This window comes from Melospiza georgiana, chromosome 1, assembly GCF_028018845.1.
Source record: "Melospiza georgiana isolate bMelGeo1 chromosome 1, bMelGeo1.pri, whole genome shotgun sequence".
NCBI lineage: Eukaryota > Metazoa > Chordata > Aves > Passeriformes > Passerellidae > Melospiza > Melospiza georgiana.
Genome location: NC_080430.1, coordinates 80,472,664 through 80,495,089, shown reverse-complemented (window position 1 = coordinate 80,495,089; position 22,426 = coordinate 80,472,664). Strand labels below are relative to the sequence as shown.

General features: G+C 42.2%; 2 protein-coding genes across 3 annotated transcripts in view; both read right to left on the bottom strand.

Annotated features, from left to right (window-relative positions):
• Positions 1 to 3,320: 3,320 nt before the first annotated feature.
• Positions 3,321 to 11,405, bottom strand: ZNF622 (zinc finger protein 622). The gene is made up of 8 exons (XM_058028365.1): positions 11,356 to 11,405; positions 10,854 to 11,057; positions 8,598 to 9,206; positions 6,907 to 7,164; positions 6,031 to 6,193; positions 5,133 to 5,245; positions 4,123 to 4,266; positions 3,321 to 3,542 (listed from the first exon to the last, which is right to left on the bottom strand). Exons 3-8 carry the CDS (start codon positions 9,202 to 9,204, stop codon positions 3,415 to 3,417), a joined length of 1,413 nt encoding a protein of 470 aa, XP_057884348.1. The 5' UTR covers positions 9,205 to 9,206; positions 10,854 to 11,057; positions 11,356 to 11,405; the 3' UTR covers positions 3,321 to 3,414.
• Positions 11,406 to 12,484: 1,079 nt separating this feature from the next.
• The window catches only part of RETREG1 (reticulophagy regulator 1), a 64,856-nt gene continuing 54,914 nt past the window's right edge, over positions 12,485 to 22,426 (bottom strand). For both annotated transcript variants that reach the window (XM_058037855.1, XM_058037863.1), the window contains 3 exons: positions 21,247 to 21,311; positions 20,005 to 20,131; positions 12,485 to 17,140 (listed from right to left, as the gene is read on the bottom strand). In XM_058037855.1, the coding sequence (XP_057893838.1) occupies positions 16,629 to 17,140; positions 20,005 to 20,131; positions 21,247 to 21,311 (704 nt within the window). In that variant the 3' untranslated portion in view covers positions 12,485 to 16,628. The remainder of the gene's footprint in view (positions 17,141 to 20,004; positions 20,132 to 21,246; positions 21,312 to 22,426) is intronic.

Sequence of the window (22,426 nt, the reverse complement as noted above, 5' to 3'; positions counted from 1 at the left end):
TCTGCAGAGTCAGATACAGCACTGGGATCACTTCAATATCCAACTGTTAATGGATGGACAGGCAGGAAGAACCCCATCCTTGTCCAAAATGAGCTACCTTTGCTATGCTTCTTACCCAGCCTTTCCTACAATGAAAGCACCACTTGAGATGGGCTGGTCTGCTCTGGGAAGAGCATGCACACTGAATTACACTCGTGCCAGGAAATTCTTGCTCCAGAGTACCCACTGTACTCTGACACAGTCTCAAATCTACTCATTGTAGGAGCCAGAAAATGCAAGGTTAGAGCAAGGGAGCACAAGTGCAAGGCTGGATCATAGCTGGAAACACAGCTCCCTGGTAGGAACAAATGTAATTTGGAATTCTCTTCGGAAACAAAAAATTGCCCTCAGCTATCCTTTGTACAGGGAGGTAAAAGACTAAACACTGAGAAGTGTGTTTAATAAAAATACTCTCAAATAGTTTGACATAGCTGGAATTACCTACAAGTTGTGCAGATTGTAGCATTGTTGCTGACAATCCCCATGTACTTGCTCCAGCCATCCTGGGTCAGCAATGCTCTCCCAGGACCTACATAAAGATATTAATAGCAATTCATCTCACAGAAGCCTGGTGCTATTCTTGCCTCATAGTAGTGGTGAGGTCTGCAGTCTCACCCTACCTCTGCACTGCATGAATGCACTCTTATTCCGCCTTATTTATTTTCATAGTAAACACAATTCTGGGAAAAGCTTTCCACGCCCTCTGCTGGTTTTCCAAGACAGCCATTTTCACCTGAGTATTACAACTCTTCCTGTAAAGCACCAGTAGGTTCCCATACCTCTCTTCCGTTTTCTTCTGACTAAACTGCAGCAAGATGTATAGGACAGAATCATAGGTGCAAATTATACCAATTACTTCCTCCTGCTTCCCTGTGACCTGCAAAATAACCACCAATTTTCATAATTACTTACCAGCATTTTTTCTGAACTAGAACATTCAGGAAATTCAGGCAGTCCCCATCTCCTCATAAAGAGCAGGCTTCCTTGAGCAAGTCTGCACAGAGAACAGGAGCTGCCTTTGGTTCCCTTTCATGCTGAGAGTGGCAAGCTCCATGCACCTTCAGCCTGAACCTTATGGCTGCAAAGTAATTTGTCAGTGGATCAATGACCCCCTTGTATTTCTGCCTTCACTGCCAAGCCTCCTTAAACTCTTAACCACTAAGACTGAAGCATTTGTACTAGCTTATTCCCAAAACTCCTTCAGAATAAGTCTTTATTGTAAGTTTTGTATATTCCATGAATGTTTACCAAAAGCTCAAGACTACATACTGCTCTGATTCTCACTGGTGGCTTATTCTGGTATTCAAAGCCAGTTTTGCAGGTTTCAATACTCAGGCTAGTAAGTCTTAACCCTTCTACTTCTGTATTTTTGTGTATTTATGTATAAAGACAATCTTACCCATAACCCTAAGACCCTTTGATAGTAACTCTCCAAAGAAAAAGACACGACCAGCACCCAATGGCCAGATGGTAGGACCTGTCAAATACAATCAGGGTATATCCTCAGTGTCAGAAATCCATACCATAACCACAGGTCATGACTGTAATAAGGGATATGGTGTCTGAGGATCCACAGCTTGAGTCACGTAGCTGAGACCAGGTGCCTTACCTCTGACTTTGAGAGCGAATATCCCAGAGGGAAACCTCTACAGACCCAGCTAGGGATATACAATGGCAGTAACTCTATCTTGTCAGGAAATAGGAGGTACTCAATAATCAATCCAACTTTAGTTTAAGGTCTTGGAAGTGAACACAGCCTTTCTCGAAAATTCTCTCCGCTTCAGTTTTCCTTTCACTCTAATCTACACCTTTTCTAAATATATTAGTCAGTTTACTTACTAAATGTTGTGCAAACCTGTAGCCTCCATTACTGCTCAAGCCCTTTGTTCTCAGTAAATGCAGGAACAGCAAAAAAAAAAACTTCCAAGGCAGTAGAACTTTCACTAAAGAAACAAAAAACCACTAATGAGTAAAAAACCACACAGCATGCACTCCACTATGAAATTATCACTTTCCTAAGAGTCCCATAAATACAGAGCTCTCTCAGAAGTGCTGACATGATGATGGTGCTGCCTCTTCAGAACTTACCTCTTAGGGAGACTAGGGAACTACTTTAAGTTAAAATACAGCATTAACAGACAAATGTCTCTCTGCTATTCTCAGTAATATCATGCACACACCACTCACAAGAAAGAAAACTTTTATCAAAACCACACTGTGAAAGCCACAGTGAAAGCCACTCCTTGGGAACCAGAGCAATCCTAAATGCACAAGTGACACCTGGCAGTGGCCAGCTGCCTTCCCAATGAACTGACAGGCAAGGAAACAGCCATGTTCCTGTGGCACACACTCAGAGTCCAGCACACTACAGCTCGGGGCATCAGGAGCTAGCCCATGACTTTGAAGGTGCCTGCCTCCCTAAAGGAAGAAAGGTCAGCAGTGGTAAGTCATGGCAACATTTAACATCTCCACCAGCAGGACCAAGGCAGCACTGCTGCCTCAGCTCTAACACACAGGTTTTCTGTGCAACAGTTCCCCTGCTTAAGTGGGAGAGCCTACCTGTTCCACCCAATACATGTCTTGGGTCACTGCATGATGATAACCAAACACCAGTACTGAGTGGGAACAACAAACACTGTCATCCACAGTATCTTCAGAGTTTCAAGCAGGAAATGCAAAATTTTGATTGACATTCATCTGAATGTTAGGATAATTTTGAGCAGTTCTCAAGAAATGAAAATTCATTACATTCAATGAAAAACAACTACGCTGCAGATTATTAATCCAGCTCTGAGCTGGAGCATTAGGCAGGTACAGTCAGCTTCTGAGGACAGCATTAATCCTGGAGTTATGTTTTCCATCAGTGCATTTCTTCAAACAATTATTACTTAACCTTCCATGAAACTTTGCTCTCAAATTTTCACCTCAACAGTGCCAGCTAGAACTGCAAAACGCCCAGCTAATATGTCTGGCACCACAACTGAAAACATTCAGTACACTCCATCTTAAGCATTTAGATCTAGGAGCTCCTCTTGGCTTCAACCAGTTAGTAGAATTGGAAACCGAAGATATTCAGACAAATGGCAATGTCAACTGCCCCCCAGACATGGGCAGCAAGACTATGCATGTACCTTCAGTCATAGCCATGACTACTCTGCCACATGTTCCACTGAAGATATTTTATTTTTAAGTTAGGCCCACCATTATTTCAGAAGAGACAAGTTCTCTGCCATTTTTCTTTTTACAGAGGAAGACACACCAGCAAACACACCAGCATTTGACAGGTACCGAGTCCATTTTAATAGGAGAATCCACAACCCAGAAACCATTAAATCCCCCTTCCCATAACCAGCTGTAGGCAGTTCTCTTTGGAACTCAGAATCTGACTTGCATCCGGAAATGCATCTGCTTTGTAGCGTTGTTACTCATTCCTGTCTTGAGCATCCATTTTGCCTTCATCCTCTGCAGGTACTGCATGTCACGCTGCTGGGCAGAGATGGCCCCTGCAGGGAGGAAGAGAGATGGATCAATGTCTGCCACCTTACTTACAACCTGTAAGCAAACCAGCTGACCTGCCCACGTACTTCAGCAGTTACCTACAGGCTTTCCTGCCCATACTGGTACCCTTCTTTCCCCTTTTCTCTAGGGAAAGCCCAGTTCCCTCTAAAACATACCCATGACTGATTAAGGCCAAAGGTTGTTTTGCATTCCAAGTGTGATTCTTGTATTTCAAAAGTGGATATGGACCACAACTCTGTTCCCCTACTGGAAAAGCATTCTGTCAAAGCATGACTTGTATTATTAAATAGCAAGAGTAGTGACTTGGACAGGCAGAAACCAAGAAATCACAGGAAGTCACCAAGCATCACAAAGAATGGAATGAAAAGCTTGCACAGAAGCTGCACTGGACTTTAGGAACAAACTTCCTGTATCTGCTTGGATGTCAGGAATTAAAATGAACCGAGCGGAAGACAAACCACTGCATAAAGCCCGCGTGAAAAGCAAAGTCAGCCTCTGGAACTGTGGAGGAATGATGCCATCCCAGAGCCTCCTCCTGTGCAAAGCCCTCCCACCGTCACTCACCTGCCTGCCCTGTCCAGCCCAAGGCTCGGTACTGCTGCAGCACCCGGCCCACGGCTCTCTTGTTCCTCGCCACGGCCACGTCTCGCGTCACACCAAAGCGCTGCCTGTAGTACCTCATCAGGGAACGGTGACCCACCCTGGCACCTGCTCACAGGAGGGGACAGCTCATTGTGCATCATGAAACAGCTTCTGACATGGAGTACTCCAGCACCTTGTGAGAGCTATAGAAAACCCCTCTGCTGAGAAATGTTACTAAAGGGTCCCAATCTTAAAAAATCTGGGATTATTAGGGAACTCAACGTAGTTACTGTAAGAGTTGCTTGAAGAAAAAACACATAATGTTCTGCTATTCAAGAGGGCATTAGCTCAGATAATAAACATGCAGTTATCAGAAAAGAAAATCTTAATTAGTGGAATGAGCAGACAGGCAATGCTGTTCCAAGTAAACCAACTTGAAAGTGAAGCCACTTGCTGACATTCAGGAAAACTTGTGTAACTGAAGAGTTGGCAGCACTTTTCAGAATGAAAGGGCTTGGGTCCCCACATACAAAAGCACCAAACAAAAAATAAAAGTGAGAGTGCCAAATGCTGAACTAGAGAAAGGCTATTTAATAATTCAATTTACTGAACTAGTTTACTGAATTAGGTGGGAGCTGGCTCTCTACAAAAAGCTCCTATACTAGATAAGCTAAGTTATAGCCTCTCCAAGCTGCACTCAAACAAATATGGAAACTCTTGTTGGAGTAAACCATGAGAGTCACATGATAATGAAGACATAAAATGGGCAAAGCAACCCACTGTTCCAGTCCAATATCCATCAGTGCTGAAGAAGCTGAACTACTTGAAAATGAAAATAATGGAAGGTGAGGAAATAACCCCAAAGACACTTAAATGCCAAATTACCTTCTCCCTTCCCAGAGGAAAACACAACAGTGGCCAGTGCTGCAGGCACTGGAGGCAGATATAGGAAGTGCAGAGAAAGTAAGCTGTGACACAAATCCCATGCCTACCTGATGGAAGGATCAGCTCCATGGTGTCATCATCATAATCCAACTCCTTCTCTGCTGAGTGCTTTCCAAGAACCTCCACATCCTTCCCATCCTCGTAATCAGGATAACTGCTCCTGTGGAAGAGCAGCAATACATGGTTTAACATGGGGAGCAGCCACAACTATCCAGACCCACTCTACAAAAGAACCAGGATGCACAGCTACAGCAAGGCACAAACATTGTCATTTTTCACCTGCCTTGCTCTGAGAGCTCCTGACAGCAGAACTTGGCCCTGAACAGAGCCTGGAGACAAGGAAGCCTTTTCCTCCACCCTGTTCTGCTGCTGCACACCTAACAGTGACTTATGGTGAAAAGCCACCACAGTGCAGGTCACCAGCTCTGCACAGCTGCTGAATGAGTGCTCTCAGAAGCTCCACCTGTCACCATAATATGAGGTATTTCTGACCAAAATGAACACAGCTTAGGATTAGTTGCAGGAAGTTCAACAAGAGGCCTCTAAATCACAGCAGTCCTGTTCAACTCCAGCTACACAATGAAACTTATGTAAAACCCACAGTAGGTCTTAAGTCCACAATCTGTTTAAAAGGAAGTGGGAAAGACAGCTATGACCTTTTATGGCCTTTGCTGGTGCACCGAAATCTCAATTCAGTAACAGCAAACATACAAAACAGAATTCAAAATGCACTTTGATGTAGGACTGGTAATTATGGTCACAGAAGAAGACAACCAATCTTGTTGTTACCATTACCTAAAACAGTGGGGAAGCAACAATGCAAAATAAGTATTGGAACCTGAAACACCATTAAATTTTAAAAATTAATAATAGTTTCTAATGTAATATTTAACTGTTCTTATGTCTGTCCCCACTTGTGTCCCACTCAAAGACAAATGACCTCACCTAAAATCATAGAAATCTGCAAACTCCAGGGCAGCATCTCCATCTGTGAAGAGTTTGCAGTGGCTTTTATCATTCATGTGAGCCTGGACCGCTTCCGTAGAGTAGAAGGATTTCCCCTTCTCATTGCACCAGATGCAGATTTTCCCAACGCCGACTTTCTCTCCTGCAGAAAACACTGGCACTTTTAATGGTCTGAACAAAATCTCTCTAGTCAGTAATTAACACCTCTGTGACAAAGCCTTCCCAGCTTGCAGGCAGAGAGACTTAAGAGGAGCCTCAAGCCCTCAATTTCCAGGATGGCCCTGCTGTTCCTAGGCCTTGACCATATGGCCCCACCAGGGACAAGTCTGGCCATTTAAAGACTTCTTGTGACAAGGTATGGGTCATTCAGCATTCTCAATAACAAACTTCACACTTCCTCCAACATGTTCTCTATTCAATACTCCAAAATTATTTTATTCTCATCATTATTTTTAGACTTGAAGGATGATACAGTTTTTCCTTTTATCTGTCTCACAAGCATTGTAAACCAAAGAGACAAATACTTGTGACTCACTGGTAGGACAACACAGTTCATATGCACACTTTAGCAACAGAATTCTGTCCCAGATTTCACGTTATCTGAACAATTTTCTCAACATCAGGAAACTACGAGAGATCTGCAGGGTACATGACCATGTTTGCTCATCCAAGTTTTCTCTCATTCTCCCTGGAAAGCCTGTGGTCCTGCTCATGATCAAAATACTGACAGCACTCGGACAAAAAAACAAAAAGGCAACGCAAAAACCAGAACATTTGGTGTCATATCCAAACAAAAATAAATACTATCAGAATATAACTATCCTGACAAAAAGATTAGAGAGCACTCAGTCATACCAAGGTACTTGATTAGTCCTCGGAGATCCACAAGGTACTCTATGTCTGGAATGAAGAAGCTGTGGACTTTTGTCATATGCGCCACATTTTTTGTGAGAGATCTTGAGTGATGGGAACAGAACAAGCAGTCTGTGACTGGTATGGCCCCAACAGCAGGAATGCTTTCAGCCTCTGCCTGCTGCTCCTCTTCTTCCTCTTCCACACTTTCCATCTCTTCGTCAGAGCCAATGTCTTCACCAGAATCCATATCTTCCCAGTCTTTTAAAGGAAGTTTAAAAAAAAGTATTTATTTTATACTTTTCCCAAGCAAAGTAAGTCCCAAATAAGTTAGAAAACGCCATCATAGAACATATTGCATTTTTTTGTTCTTACAGCTAAGTTCAACACAGTCACTTCCAGGTGTAAGAGTTTACCAATGCCAGTAAAATACATTTCTTTCTAAGATGCACAGCAAAGCACAAGGTCACTTATAAAAACCACTGGCAGATCTGATACTTTCCCCCCTTCATTTTCTCAACTATTAACACTTTACTGCTGTTTCTAGGCCTTAAATTTAATTCACCACAGTGCAAGAGCACAAGCATGGTTCATTGAAAACAAGACAACTCTGGTGACACCAGGAAAATACTCATTTCAGCAGTGAGGAAAACGCACTCCTGTTCACACACTTAAAAGAACAGTTAACATTCAGAAACCTACTAAGATTTTCACAATACAATCTACGAACAACACATTAACATCAGACAGGAGCAAGCTGGCTTCTTCTTTAGGTGTCACACTGTATGCTCAGAGGAAAATGTTTCTTCTCATGTAGAACGGATTCACTGAACTGCAACTGAAATTTCAAGAGCACAAAACTGCTGTACCAGATGCAGTAACGTGACACAGGGGTTTCAGAAGCTGAAATGAAGTTCCACCTCATTCATACCTGCTCCCTCACTACAGCTCAATCATCCCATTCAGCTGCTCCAATAGATGTGTTTGGTGCTGCACTGTCAACTACAGCACTGAAAGCATCCTTGTTAAAAATAACTCTTTTCTGGAAATTCTGAAGCTCTGATCTTTTCAGCTGTCTGCTTTCCAGGCTGACCTCCAACACAGAGCTGTATTCACAGGAAAAGGCCACTGGGGTGGCAACTCTTAAATCCATTTTAACACAGACATCAAAATGCTCAGAGGTGGTTACACAATCAGGTTAAAGAGCAAACTTTCTCCTCTGGTCTTGGTGGGCAGAGGGAAACAAAACCAACTATAGTCCCAGCTCTCTTCAACAGATCAGGAAATGAGCTGGGACAAGAGCAAATGATCATTACTGCATTTCTGTTAATTTATTTTTCCAGAAGCAGTTTTAGGATAACCTGTTACATTAGCCTTCTTTAAAGGAAACTTCCTTTGACATTTTATGTGGGAATGGTGCTCTATTACATAGATATACTAGTGACTATTTATACTCAATTTTACATGCATTACTGTCTGTCTGTAAGTTGAACAGCTGGCAGTGCAGACACTAACACAGAGTCCTCGGCTGCAAACATGGGCCAACTTCAACTCCTTTGTTAAACTGAAAATTTAAGCAAGAGCAAGATCTTTTGTGATGGAAAATGCCGCACTGCTACAGAAGTAGCAGGAAGCTTTTGCTCAAACCATAGCTCACCCCAAGCTATCTGCTGTCAGTGTGTTCACTGCCTTACCTTCCTCATTATCCCCTTCTTCCTCTGCTTGTTGCTTGGCCAGCTTCCTTGCTTGCTGTTCAAACCACTGCAGCCGTGGAGGAATTTCTGGTCGTTCTCTGCTCTGGGACAGGCTGGCACTTTCCCTGGACACTGGAGAGCCACTTGCATTACTGGGAGGTACAGGTGTCTTCTTTGGAGATGAGGATGGCTGGGCTCTGATGGCCTGCTGAATAGCTGTGTTCATTTCATCCTTGTTCACACTCTCTGGGGCCAGCCCCTTTTCCAGATTCTTCTCATTTAATATTTTCACCTTCTTGCTGACAGCTTGCACAGCTTTCTTCTCCAGCTCCAGGTGCTTCTTGGACTTGAGGTGATTCTCATAGGCATTGAAGGTGGAGAACCTCTTGCTGCACACTGTGCAGTAAGTGGCAGTGATTTTGTTCTGCTCCTCTGCTACTGCTCTCTGTGCCAGGACTCTCTCCTGGAAATTCTCAGCAGTGACAGGAGGCATGTCAGCAACTTTACGCTTCAGGTTGTACCTGTGCCAGTCGGTTTTGTAATGGGCACGCTGAATGTCACCATCCTTGAAAGCCACACGGCAAGTGATGCAAGTGTAGGTGGCCATTACTAGAAAATGGCAAAAAAAAAAATAAAATTATGTTAAAAAAAATTACGTAACAGACACAAAAAAGCCCCAACACCTTCATCCTGACAACCTTCTCTTAAGGCAACGTTAGATACACAGTTCTTGCACAGAATCAAATTTATTAAACATCAGCATCAGCAATGAGTGCAGTATTCACGGGCAGCAGCAAGAGAGGAAACTTATAAACAAAAGACTTTGAGTTTACTTGTAGCACAACAGCAGCTGAGCATCCCAGCTCTGGATGCAGAACCTGCTGTGCCTATTGGGATTGGGAGGCATGAGAGGGCCCCCAGTCACAGCAACAGTATTTCAGAAGCTCCATGCTTTTCACTGAAGATCAGTGACTGGAGGCACTGAACAAGCTCATCTTCTGCCAACTGTAAGACTTTGGGGACACCAGTGATTCCTCAGAAACAAGGCTAAAAAGGGAAAACCTGCTTACAGGCCTATTTTGTATCTTCCACAGCCTTAATAAATGGCAAAGAAAAAAAAAGTTACTGCCTTTAAAAATAAAGCCTTCTATGCTACTTTGGAGCAGTGTGTGTAGTGCTGACAACACTTTACCCTGCAGAGCTGTTCATCTGGAGATGTAGTCAGTCATGCCTAGATCTAGCACTCTGGTCTCCCTTCATTTCCCACCATCCAGCCAACCCATGTTACTAGGGCTGGGACAGGACAACTGCAGAGCAGTGACCTCCCACTCATGCTGTCCTTTCCAAATCCATACATTTCCTTCCTTCTCAGTGCTTAACAAAACTTTGATTTCTTTTTTTTTTAAACAAAGTTGATGGAATCTCTTGAATGCTCCAAAAGCAAAGAGCAAAAAAAGGTGTCATCTAGTGATCACAGAAAGGACCCTCATTGTTTAACTGATTTAGAAAAACTATGGTTAATCTGGAGAAAAAAAGAAATAATACATCAGGATGAGGGGGTCTGAAAGCAGGCAGAGGAAGAGCAGCCCCTCCGTGAAGCTACGAACAGGGAGAAGCAGTGGTAGAAGTCAAAACACGTGTTATGAAATGATCATTCCCTGGAACCACTGGGATCCTTACTTATTATTGTTTGTGCTATCTACAGTGTGATAATGACAGGGGCGATGCAGCAAATGAAGGCCATATCATCTGGAGTACTATAAGCATCTACTCAGTATAGCAGAAGCTTTTCTTTTTGTGTTTCAGAGAAAAACGGGTTCTCAGGATCCACTGAGTATTCCCTGAGGCGTTCCCCTGCCCGTCTCCCCACCCAGGCACCAACCTTTGCCATGGACACTGACTCAGAGCCACGCTGGCTGTCAGTGACACGCAGCTGGCAGCGCCCTGAGGCAGAACGCTCTGTTCTGGTGCAGGACGGACAGACAGAAGCTACACGCTACATTACCACGGGGGCATTTAAAACACCCGGCCTCCTCCCGCTCCAACCCACCCAAAATACAGGAGCTCAGAAGAAGAGGTTTGTAACTAGGAGAAGCTATAGCCATAAACCTTCACCTCTGACACACACATGGAGACGCATTTACAGCACAAGCTGCACAAAACAGAGAAATCCCGCGTAGTTACACAACACCTTCCCACAACCTGCCTGCATTCCCCTCCCGTTTTAAGCCCCAGGATCGAAGCCCCGGGTCCTACCTTGTGTGGGGTGCAGGAAAACCAAACCGCGGGCACTCGCAGCTCAGCCGAGCCCTTCCCGACAACCCGCGATCTCCCCTGACTGAGGCTCCCGAGTACGGCTGACTTTCAGCTGCCTTCGGCGGGAATTACACTGAGCCCGTGTCCCTAATCCTGGCACAAGGCAGCCGTTTATTGCACGGACAACAAAAATTCGGGCAAAACCTAGAGATAATTAAATAAATAATAATAAAAAATAAACCCAAACCCCAAAAACCTCCCAAGAGATAAGGCGGGGCGCAGGCGGCAGCCGGAAGCCACCAGGCCAGGCGTGGAGCAGGCCGGGATCACAGGGAGCCGGCATCCCATGGGAGCGCATCCGGCTCGGCCGGGCCACGCCGCCTGCCCACTGCCCCCGCTATCCCCGCTGGCTCGGGCTGGACCGGGCCGAGCCGGTCCATGCAATTCCATTCCATTCCATCCCGTCCCGTCCCGTCCCGTCCCCCATTCCCGGGACACGCACCTGCGGCCGGCGGAGCGGGCAGTGCCGGGCGCGGGGCGGGGCGCGCGGGCAGGAAGCGGCCGCGCGGCGTTCGGCGGGAGCGGCCCGCGCGCGCCCCCTGGCGGCCGGAGGGCGCGGGGCACGGGCGGGCCCGGAAGGGACCCGGCGGGAGCGGCGGCGCCTCACGGGCCGCGCCCGCCCGGGTGTGGGTGTGTTCGCCTTCGGTTGTGGGAAAAATGCTTGTATTTTATGATCGGCTTTTCGCAAATATTAAAATGAATATTGTATGTGTTGTGTTAGAAAGTAATGCTGTATTAATTCTCTTAAGTACTATGTTAAATATCGCTTTAGGTTATAAAAACTGTTAAAATAGAAACTATGCTATGTAGGATTTTTTTTTAAAAAGGGACTTGCAGCGAGATAGCAGCCACAGGACACCTAAATCTTTCAGAGAAAAAGAATTTATTGCCCTCTTATCAGAAGAAACGAACTTCTTCCCGCCTCGAAGGCGCTGTCAGGATTCAGAGGAAGAAGTTGACGATGACCAGACAGAATCCTGTATTTGAATGGAATTTATGCATCATGTATGAGGTGTATGACTATGCAACAGGTTATTGTTTTTAAGGGTTAATCCTTTGTTAACAGGTGTCCTTTTTCAGGCTCCTGCTGCCCAGAAAAAGGTACCTGGACATCCGTAACTCTTTGTATTTGTTGTCTCATATTGTCCTAATTCAATTTGTCCAAATAATTATTACTTTAATTGTATCACTATTTTTATAACCATTTTATTATTAATAAACTTTTAACATTTTAAAAACGAGTGATTGGCGTTTTTCACAGGTTGGTTGGGTTTGGTTTTGGCTTGTTTCTTTTTGTTTTGTTTGTTTGATTGTTTTCACAGAATCAGTTAGGTTGGGAAAGATTTCTCCGATCATCGAGTCCAAGCTATGGCCAAACAGCGCCGTGTCAACTAATGTCACTCTTGTGCCGAGAATGGCACAGAACAGGCGGGAGGCAGTACTGTAGAAAGAGCAAAGGAAGGCTTTATTCAAGAGAACTGCGCGGTTTTTATAGAGTGATATGATAGATTTTATGTGATTGGCTAACTAACAAAAACACCTTCCTCATACACCGTCCTTGAGAAGAACAGAACGACGAAATAGAAAAACACCACCTGCAGATTGTTTATACTTAACAAGTTATCACAAGAATTCTCACAAGCTGCTGTGAGAAACGCTAGCCATTTCCCTCTCTCTGATTCATGGCATCCACAAACTAGGCCATGGCACTAAGTGCCATGCCCAGTCCTTCCTGAAACACCTCCAGGGACAGTGACTCCAGCACTCCCTGGGCACCCCATTCCAGTACCTTATCACCCTTTCCGTGAAGAAATTCTTCCTGATGTCCAACCTAAACCTCCCTGGTTGCAGCTTATGACTGTCTTTTGTCCTATCACTGGGTACCTGGGGGAAGAGGCCAAGCCCCACCTGGCCAGAACCTCCTTTCATGTAGTTGTAGAGAGTGATAAGGTCACCCCATTTGTTGTTATAGGGTTTATTTCCATTTCTTGGAGCAAAGACACAATGAGATGATTTAAGATAAAAACTAACACATATTTATTAAAACAATCAATATAATAGTTCCATGTTTACAAAACAGTGATCAGGCAGGTAAAGTGCTGCAGAATACTTAAATACGGACATTTTGTAATTCTCCAGTTTCTGGTTGCCCGGTGGGGGTTACTCACAGACTGGGACGCCGCTCATGTGCTGAGAACAGACGTGGAGACTACAGGGATTTATTTGTTCAGAAGGCTGGGACAGCCTGGAAAAAGTGCAGAACGAACACAGAACAAGTAGAACGAGTATCTCTTCAGATCCTGTTACTTTGGGTTACAATTACTTAACCTCCTCTGCATAGAATAGTATTTTTTTTCCACTAACAAACAGAAGAATGGTCAGTAGGTGTGTGGTACGTACGCATGGAAACCCCATGTGCTGGGAACGGGTGGTTTTGCACTGGATTTGACACACCAAAGGCCACCAATCCGATGGTGATCCTGTCACTCGTGTACTGACACAAGGGAAAATTTTCTGAGTACAAAAGAGTGACCTGCATCCCTGTCCTGACATACGTCCTTTTCTTAAATCAGGATGCGTGAAGAAGCCACTGCAAGGCACAGGAGGGTGAGCCCTTTGCTGCCAGGTATGAGCACACACACACACAACACAAGCAGCACCGATCCCAGGGCAGGATCACACACTCTTGCCCCATGGCACTGGCTCACACTATGCCCTCTATGCTGCCTGTGTGCTTTTTGACTGGAAATCACAGGCAAGGAAGCTTTCCATGGAAAAACTGTATGTTTCAAAGCTATGTATTGCCCCCTTGCCTGTCTTCCTGCCCAGGCATTCCACTTGAAGGATGGGAAGGTGACAACAGTGCTCAGTAGGAAAGATGCTGTAGACCATATTGTGACAGGAATTTTTGAGGAATTTGGCTGCTGCTATAATACAGCCAAATGTAGTTTTCTCAAGGGATTTCCAGCTGAGGGCAGTGTGGAGAGGATCCACAAAGGAGAGAAACATTTTCTTTGTGTTTTGCTGGTGGACTGCTGGGAGTGGAATGTATTGTGTCCACGGAAATGTTTCTTGCATGTGGTTGTGTGGAAGGGAAGAGATAGTTTTTTGCAGAAAATCAGACATTTTTTTACTACCTGAGGAAGAATATTCAATGTTACAGAATTACATCCTTCCCATTACACAGTATTTAGGGGCTTGAATGTAATTGACTATCATGACAGCAGAAAAAAAATCTGAAGACTCTCAGATAAGCAACTATGTCTCTAGCTTTAATGATTTAGTTGTTCAAGTTTTGGTTGTTTTTTTCTTTCTGAAAAAAAAAAAGAATGAGAGTCTTACTGGAGAAAAATCAGTGTATTTACCTATCTTGAAACCAGAAAATGGGTAATTTACAAAAAGTCTGAGAAACTCCTCCAACTGCTTTTCTTTCTGATCTAATCTATTATTCTAGAAGAGTGCCCCTGTGTTACATACTTTCATAACCACAAGTATTTTCCATAAAACAACAATAAAGTGCACGCTGTTACAATGCCACCATTGACAGCCAGCTAGCCTGTCCTGCCAATCTGCTCCAGAAAAGCCTGTGAAGCACTGCTCCCTCCCTGCCACCTCTCCTGTCCCACAGCCTGTTTCCCCTTCTGGCACCAGTAGCCCTGGACAAGGGAGCACACCGTTGTTTGGGCATCCTACGAAGCTTCATCAGCAACTTGGATTTGTACTCTTTTAACTCTACAGATTGTCCTAAACGTGTGGCAAGGAAATGAGGCTTTTAAGTCATCTGAGAATTTTTAAAACTCACTGATTTTCCAACAAAAGCTTTTTTTAATTTTGGTTGGGTATTTGATCTTTTTTTAAATTTGTTTTTTCCAAATGAAAAGAACAACCTAGTGAAAGCTAAAGAAGAAACTTAGCAACTAATGCTGTAGAAGTGATGTGGGCCATGTTTTCTGATGATTTCCAGAAACTCAGGTGTTGAAATATTGTAATTTGAAAGCTGTGTCTTGTGGGATCTATATCCAGCATCCACTTATTTCATAATGTATTTGATAATGAAGGCACAGGCTTACCCTTGTACTGGTAAAGGACAGCAAACACAGTCAATTTGCATTACTGACACAAAAAGCACAAGCAACAATAAAGCTAGTGTTAAAATATCTCGGCATCCTTCCTTTTGCTGTACTCTTTTTGGCCATCTGCCTATTCTTCCACCTCAAAAGGAAAAAAACATAGAAAATGAAGTTAATTTCAAACACAGATTCACCTACACATTTATGTTAGTGGAAGATTTTTATCATCTGTTGCTGTACTTTTTGAGGGTCCCAGATGACAGTATTTACCTCTTCAAATGCCAGCAAATGGAAATTTACTTGAGTAATAGTAGCAGCTGACATGGTCCCTCAACTTTGCTAACGGTTTACATCACATTAAAAAAACTAGCTTTATTTCTTCCTATTTCTTGGATTACTATTGCTTGGTATTGCAATGCAGTTTTGTCACAGGTGAACAAAAAAGCCCTACAAAAATAAGTTATCTGCTTGAGATCCCATGCCACTCACTCAGCATGTGTGGACTTTAAACTGGCAAATAATTTAAACAAGTTCTTTTTTTGTTTTAAATTACATGCCAAGAAGAAGATTCTGAGTGTCTTCTGTAGCAACTGACCTCACCAAATGCTTCTAAGTATATTAAAATCATCACCTTGCAACACAACTTTTGTTGCAAGTGGAAGCAGCTATAATGGAAAAAAAACCCAAACCAAAACCTACAGAATCTCAAATTAAGGAAGTGGCACCTAAAAAGCCTCTTTGCTTTTTTTTTTTTTTTTTCTAATCTCTAATCTCTACTCCAAACAATAACTACCCTCACCTGCTCCCAAACAGGTTATTCAGTTTACACAATATTAACTTTTAAACATAAAGATTCATTGGCTGACTTCACATGGGCAATACTGCCAAGGACTAGACTCCATCAAGGAACACAGCAGGTGGTCAGTCATATAACATGCCACTTTACAACTCTACAAGCCTATAACAGCAAAAAACTTGGAAATGCATCACCATATCCAAAATAATTCAAAGGTTTTAAATATGAAATCTAGGGGGTTTTATAGTGTTGCACACATAATTAAACTTGAGTTGTGCCAGTTCATATACAGTAGGTGCACTACACATAATGCTAACTGCAGGGATCCATACTTTTTGGTAGGATTGAAGGAGGTGAGATGCAGTTAATCTCACTGCAGCCCTCTGATAACATGCCCTCACAATATGAGTCATTAATTGTATTACATGATTGGAAAACCAAAGGAAATAAATTGCTGATATTGGAAATTTGGCTCAGGACCCCAAAACAGATGGTTGGTAAAAAGGTAAAAGAAACCTCTCCTCCAACTATTTTGAACAACTGACTTCCATCACACATCTGCAACCAAACAGTGGATAGAGAATTCATTTCCATGCTATTACATTGAGGTATAACTACCAGAAACATTAAACTATCAGTATTAGCTGATACTTATCCAGTTAATTCACTTTGCATAAGGGAAATTATTACAACACATCTAAAGGGATAGTTAAAGCTTACAGCTCAGAATTTTCTTCTTTTTTTTTCTCTTTTTTTTTTTTTTTTTTTGCTTGTTTTGTAGTATTTGATGGTATTTTTTTGTGTGTTTTATGTTTAGTTTCTTCTGTGTTACCAGCCATAACTTCAAGGTTAATGACTTCCAAGCAGATTTGAAAGGAAGCCTGAAGACTTTTTCTTTTCCTGGGATTCTGTTTCTTGACCTTGTGAAAGTCCCAATTCTTTCTCAATCTGCTCTAGCTCAGACTGGTCAAGCAGTTCAAAATCATCAGCTTCCTCTGTGTCTGTCTCCTCGCTCAAGCTGGGCGCTGCCTGTGAGGGAGCTTGCTGTAGGGACTGCAGCTGGTCTTTGATGGCAGCAGACACCGCAGCCGTGATGACATCGCCAGCAATTCCACTCATTAAATTAAAGGTTTGGTCACTGGTCAACGGCAAGGACAGCCCTGCAGTGGATGGTCTCTCTTTACACTGTCTGGAAGCGTGATCCACCTTGACATCAGTTTGCTCTTTCCTTCGTTTTTGCTGGGTGGGCAAACCGATGCTGGAGTCATCGTCATCGTTTGTGCCGGCACCGTTTTCTAAAGAGGGAAACTCTAAAAGATCTCGAGCGAAAGCTTCTTCATGATCACTAGGTCGGTCAAAATCTATTACAGGGTTAACAGAGAAAACAGTGTTAGCATTCCCAAAACGTTTCCCAAAAAGGCAGCCACATGTAATAATGAGAGTAGCAAGCGTTCCTCTGAATGCATATACTAATTCCTACTCCAGTAGTTCTCTACTGGAAGGAGATTTGTGTGACATCTAAAACAAAATCGTTTTGAGGTCATAATTCTAGTGCCACAAATCCGCTGGTATCAACCTAACTATTTGAACAAAGTAACTTTTTAAAGCTAACTTTTTTAGGTATGTATCTGTTATGAAACAACACATACAAATCCTCAGCAGAGCTATTCCGAAATATACCAACCACACGAAGTCCTAAAATTTATTTCTCTTCACAATATATACAAGCTACAAATATGTAAACATGTAAGGATGTGTTACAAACTTTTAATATGCATATGGAGTAATAAAAAGAATGTTCATCTGTTTAAAGAAAAAAGATATAAAACCAATGTAAAGACTAATTTCTTTTTCCTTTATTGGTCAATGCTTGTATTAAAAAGGAAACAGAAAATGGAAACTCTACAGATGATCAGAATTGTTTCATGTTGTCAAGAGAATAAAAAGAAAGATGTAATCAACATTAGATTTTAATGGCTGCATTAATGAATGGCACAATATTTGTTATTAGAAAAGTGTAAAACATACTGTGGAATACATGGCCTGTGGAAGAGGCCTAAATCAACACAAGTGAATACTTTCATCAAATATTTGAATGAGAAGGTAAAAAGCTTGAACTTACTTTCTATGAAAACAAGCGATAGAAGCTTGTTGTAGGAGCATTCATAAGGGTTAAGGAAATAAATTGTAAAAATTACTAATACGTCATTTTCTCCATATTCTTTAGGAAAGACAGGCTGGGAAGGTGAGGAGGAAGGGTTGTTCTGCCTGCAGAGTGGTTGTTTGAATGCACAGAGCTTTGACAGGAAGTGAGTCAGTTCTTGAATGTATCCCATTAGGTCTTGCACTTCTGCGTGTGTCCCATTTGCTGAAATGCTCCATGGAGAAGAAGAGCTGATGTTATTTTTCACTTAGCAAGGCTATGAATAGAGTTTCCCACATGATCCTTACAGCCAAGCTGGTGAGCAAACAGGGTAAGGGAACTGTAAGGTGGGTGGAAAAGTGGCCGGACTGCTGGGGTCGAAGGCTTCATCAGTGCCACAAGGTGCAGCTGGAGGCTGGTTATTGGTGTCTGTCACGGGGACTGGAACCAGCACTGTTCAAGGGTTTTATTAATGACTTGGGTGACGGGCTGCAGTGCACTCTGCAAGTTCATGGGCAGAAAGGAATTGCTGTGGGACAGGTGTATTTGATATTCTGGAGGTCAGGATGCCTTAAGAGGGACCTCAACAGGCTGGAGAAAGGAACAGGCTGTAAAGGAACATCATGACATTCAACAAAAGCAAATGTGAAGTCTTGTATCTAGGATGGAATACCCTGTGCAGCAGGACAGCCCAAGGGCAACAAGAAAAGCAGCTTTCCAGAAAAAGATCTGTGGGCAGCAGGTCAGTGCTATGCCCTTGCAGCAAGGAAGGCCGACCACACACTGAGCCATAGTATCAAAATGGAAGGCAGAAAGTCAGTGGAAGGGATTTTCCTTCTCTATTCAGCAACTGAGAGTACCCACTGAAGTACTTTCCCTGATTTTGACCTCTCCAGTCCTAGAAAGACAATGGCATACACGACTGAGCCCCCTGGACGGCCAGCATGATTATTTAGGGGGCTAGAGAAAGGATGTATGTAGATGCTGAGAGAATGGGACGCGTTTGGCCCAAGAGAAGGTGGCAAAGAGGGATCAGTTTAATAGGAAGGTAGAGAGAAGATGGGTCTGACTCTTCTAGAAAGTGCACAGTGAAAGGATCAGAGTAAACTGACACAAACTGGAACATGGGAAATTTTGCCTCAGTGTAAGAAAAAACTTCTTCATCATGAGGGTAAGCAAATATTGAAAAAGGCTTTCCAGGGAAGTTGCTGAATCTCTACCACTAGAGATGTTCAGAATTCAAGTGGTCACAGCCCTGAGAAACTTCATAAAGCTTTAATGAAGAGCTTTGAACTTGCTTTAGATAGGAATATAGATGAGATGAATGACAGTTACTTTTACAACTTACGGTTCTGTGATCATACAATGCTATGTACAACTTGAAATATTAGGAAAATAACTGAAATTATTAATTTGGCCTGTAGTATCATCCTGCTTGTCATTTACAGGGAGCTTTTCCTTGGAGAAATGCAAGATGAGCAGAGCAACAGATCCCCAGGTGAGATAACACCAAACTACTGCTGTTATTAATGTTTATTCCAGTAAAGTGTTTACTGATAAAAAGTAAGATTTCTTTTCTCATCAAGATCAAGCCAAGTGCTTGAGAATCTTTTCCTAGTCTAAGTCTTCATAGGCTCATTGCTGGCTGTCTTCATGTCTATAGTAAAACTTGATAATACTTTCTTTAATTGGCTGTTTAACAAGTCAGTGTATTCATTGTTTCTTTCTCAGCTTTTATTCGCTTAGCTTACCCACAAAGGCATTGGCAGTAATTTTAAAAGGTTTATTTGCTTGAAAGGTTTGGTAGAAGAGAGTGCTACATCTAGCACTTATTGAATGTGTTGGTTTAACCCAGTACTACTTATTTATTTGGACACTTGCTGATGTATTTTAACATTTTTAAGATGAGGCCAGTTCTAACACAAGATGTATCCAAAGCTACACAAAACACTAAGATTAACCTTAAATTAGATTCAGAGAGAAAAGTAACAACCCCAAAACCTGTCCTCAAATTGTCTAATAATTTTGAGGTAACTTTCACATCTGGAGTCCAGTGATGATATAGATGAAGCTGTTACATACCATCAGACGTGTCTGTCTGTGGAGAATACCCCTCAGATAAGTTAAAGGTCCCATTGTCGGTCCAGGATACTTCTGAGACATCCGTGTCAGACACTGACAGCTCTTTGGCAACTATTGCAGGACTAACCTACACAGAAAACAGTCCCACACATGGCATTACTATATTTTAAAAAAATCACACTGCAGAAAGCCAATGCTTAGAGACTGAAAAAAACCCCTCTTCTATGTCATAGCAAAATAAATCACCTCCTATTTCAGCCTTAATTGAAGAAACATGAAAATACTATACAATGCTTAGAAGTGAAACATCCCTCTTTGTAATAAATAAAGGCTGTATTATACTAAAGAAGCATAGAAAATTCCAGTTACTGCAATAAAAGCAAAATGAGCCAGCAAATACAAAATGTGCATAATGTAACAAAATGAGTAAACTTGGGTCAGAAAAAACAGCCCAATGTCTATAAGACCATCAAAAATCAGCTGAACAAAAAACCTGTTATCCGTTACCAATTTATTGAAGAATATTTAGTTATGGCAGATACAAATTTTTATCCCATGAGATATTTTTTTTTTCCAGCACAAAACTACCTCCAAAGCAGTACCTGTCAAAGTCAGGCTTTATACACTACTGATCAAATACTGCATAATAATTCCTATTAAGATGATTTTTAAAATACCAACTGGTATTCTGATTATAACAGAAAAACCTTTGCCATACAGTCTTTTAGAATACTAGAAGAAAAATGAGAAATTTGAGTGTACTCATACATATCTAGAAAGATTTTATATACCTATTTGCACCATCATTGAAAATTATTAGACAAGTGATTACAAAAATATTTGACAAATTACATAGAACCACTACAGTTTCGTATTAATGTTTCCCTTTTGTATTTTAATTTGATAAAAATCAACTGCAATTTCAGTGTTGGAAATAAAAGTAACCGCCTTTGCTTTTAAATATTAACACAATCATTCTACAGCCAATACAAAATAAACACATTCTTAGCTCAGTAGGCCAATGACACCATTACCTTGAAGGCCAGGAATCTGCAGTAGGTTGGTTAGTATAAGGCTAAAGGTGGAGACTATGAATCACTTCTAAAGCATAGTGCTTAGTTCAGGAACACAGCCCTGGGGAGGGCAAAGTCTTCCACAGGAGAACAGACAGCAATCTAGATAGCCTCCCATTATCTATACAGATTTTAAAAGCAAGACAGGGCTGACTGAAAAAAAAGTCACCTTAGGACACAGAGCTGATATGTCTAGTTCACTGTCCTCTTCTGTGGCTTTTGTTTTTGCTGTTTCTGAAAGAAAAAAGATATATTTTTTATCCTACTGATGTCAACGGATTTCCAAGTTCAGTGTGTGTTCTCTGTCTCACAGCTTGTGTACACAATAACTCTCCACCTGCTGACACAGTGCACCATTTATGTGCTAGGCTACCAGGGAAACAAGCCTGACTGAGAGACTGGCTGCTTATCAAAATACAGCAACCACAGTGGGAGAAAGAATGTTATTCTGAATGCATTCCAGTAAATCTATTTACCTGCATTGTATTTCCTTCAGGAGTCTCTGTTGCTCACTAGAAAGTCATCTGCCCTGGCAAACAGATATCTCTCTTTTAGCCTACACTGCTGGTAAAATGCACAGGTGTAACATGTTGTTAGAACAGGCTGTGTAGTTATCCCACCACATTTCTTTTACATGAGAACATGCAATTTGTTTGATAATTGCATGTAATCTTCATCTACAAACCCCTTCTTCTACCAGCACCCAGCTACCCTGCATTCACAGTCATATGCAAATATGCATACAAAGCATCCTCTGAAGTCTGGTAGAATGTTCCTCTTTACAGATAAGCAGAGATACAAACTTTGCTTCCTCTGTCTGAGAATCTTTTAAACCAGTATAAAATGAAAAACACAGCCAAAGTGCTCTTGGTTGCTTCCTCCTGCAACTTGCTCTTTCCTCTCTGGTGCCAACACAAGGTTTGCGAGCCCATGTGGTGAACCCAAGAGGCAAAGCAAGGTAGGGAACTTGTCAGTGTTAAATTAAACTGGAGGATGAAATGCAGGAAAGACCACATATACCCTCAACCATTTTCCCAGTGCTGGCTTATGAAGTTTATTAAACTATAGTCTGATCTTTATCTCTGCCAGTTTCACTTAAAAACTGAAAGAAAATTTCCAATGCATTATTCCTTATTTTCAGTTACTATCACATTAAATGTAAGAGAAGAGGAAAAGACACATGGAGGTTCTCCTTGGGTCTAGGAACAGCACATTGTATAATGAATTGCAAAATGGTTACAAGAAACGCATGTTTTAAAGTAGATATTAAGTCTACTGATGTAGCCCTAATTTAAAAGGGTAGAATACCTGCAAGTAGTGTGACTACACTGCAAAGGTTTAATTACCAA

What these genes read in the sequence shown, in the direction of transcription:
- ZNF622 (XM_058028365.1), bottom strand. Translation starts at nt 9,204, where the DNA reads ATGGCCACCTACACTTGCATCACTTGCCGTGTGGCTTTCAAGGATGGT. An exon ending in AGGACTAATCAAGTACCTTG is followed by an intron (nt 6,194 to 6,906) that starts GTATGACTGAGT and finishes TGTTTTCTGCAG; the next exon opens with GAGAGAAAGTCGGCGTTGGG. An exon ending in GCAGATTTCTATGATTTTAG is followed by an intron (nt 5,246 to 6,030) that starts GTGAGGTCATTT and finishes GCTCTTCCACAG; the next exon opens with GAGCAGTTATCCTGATTACG.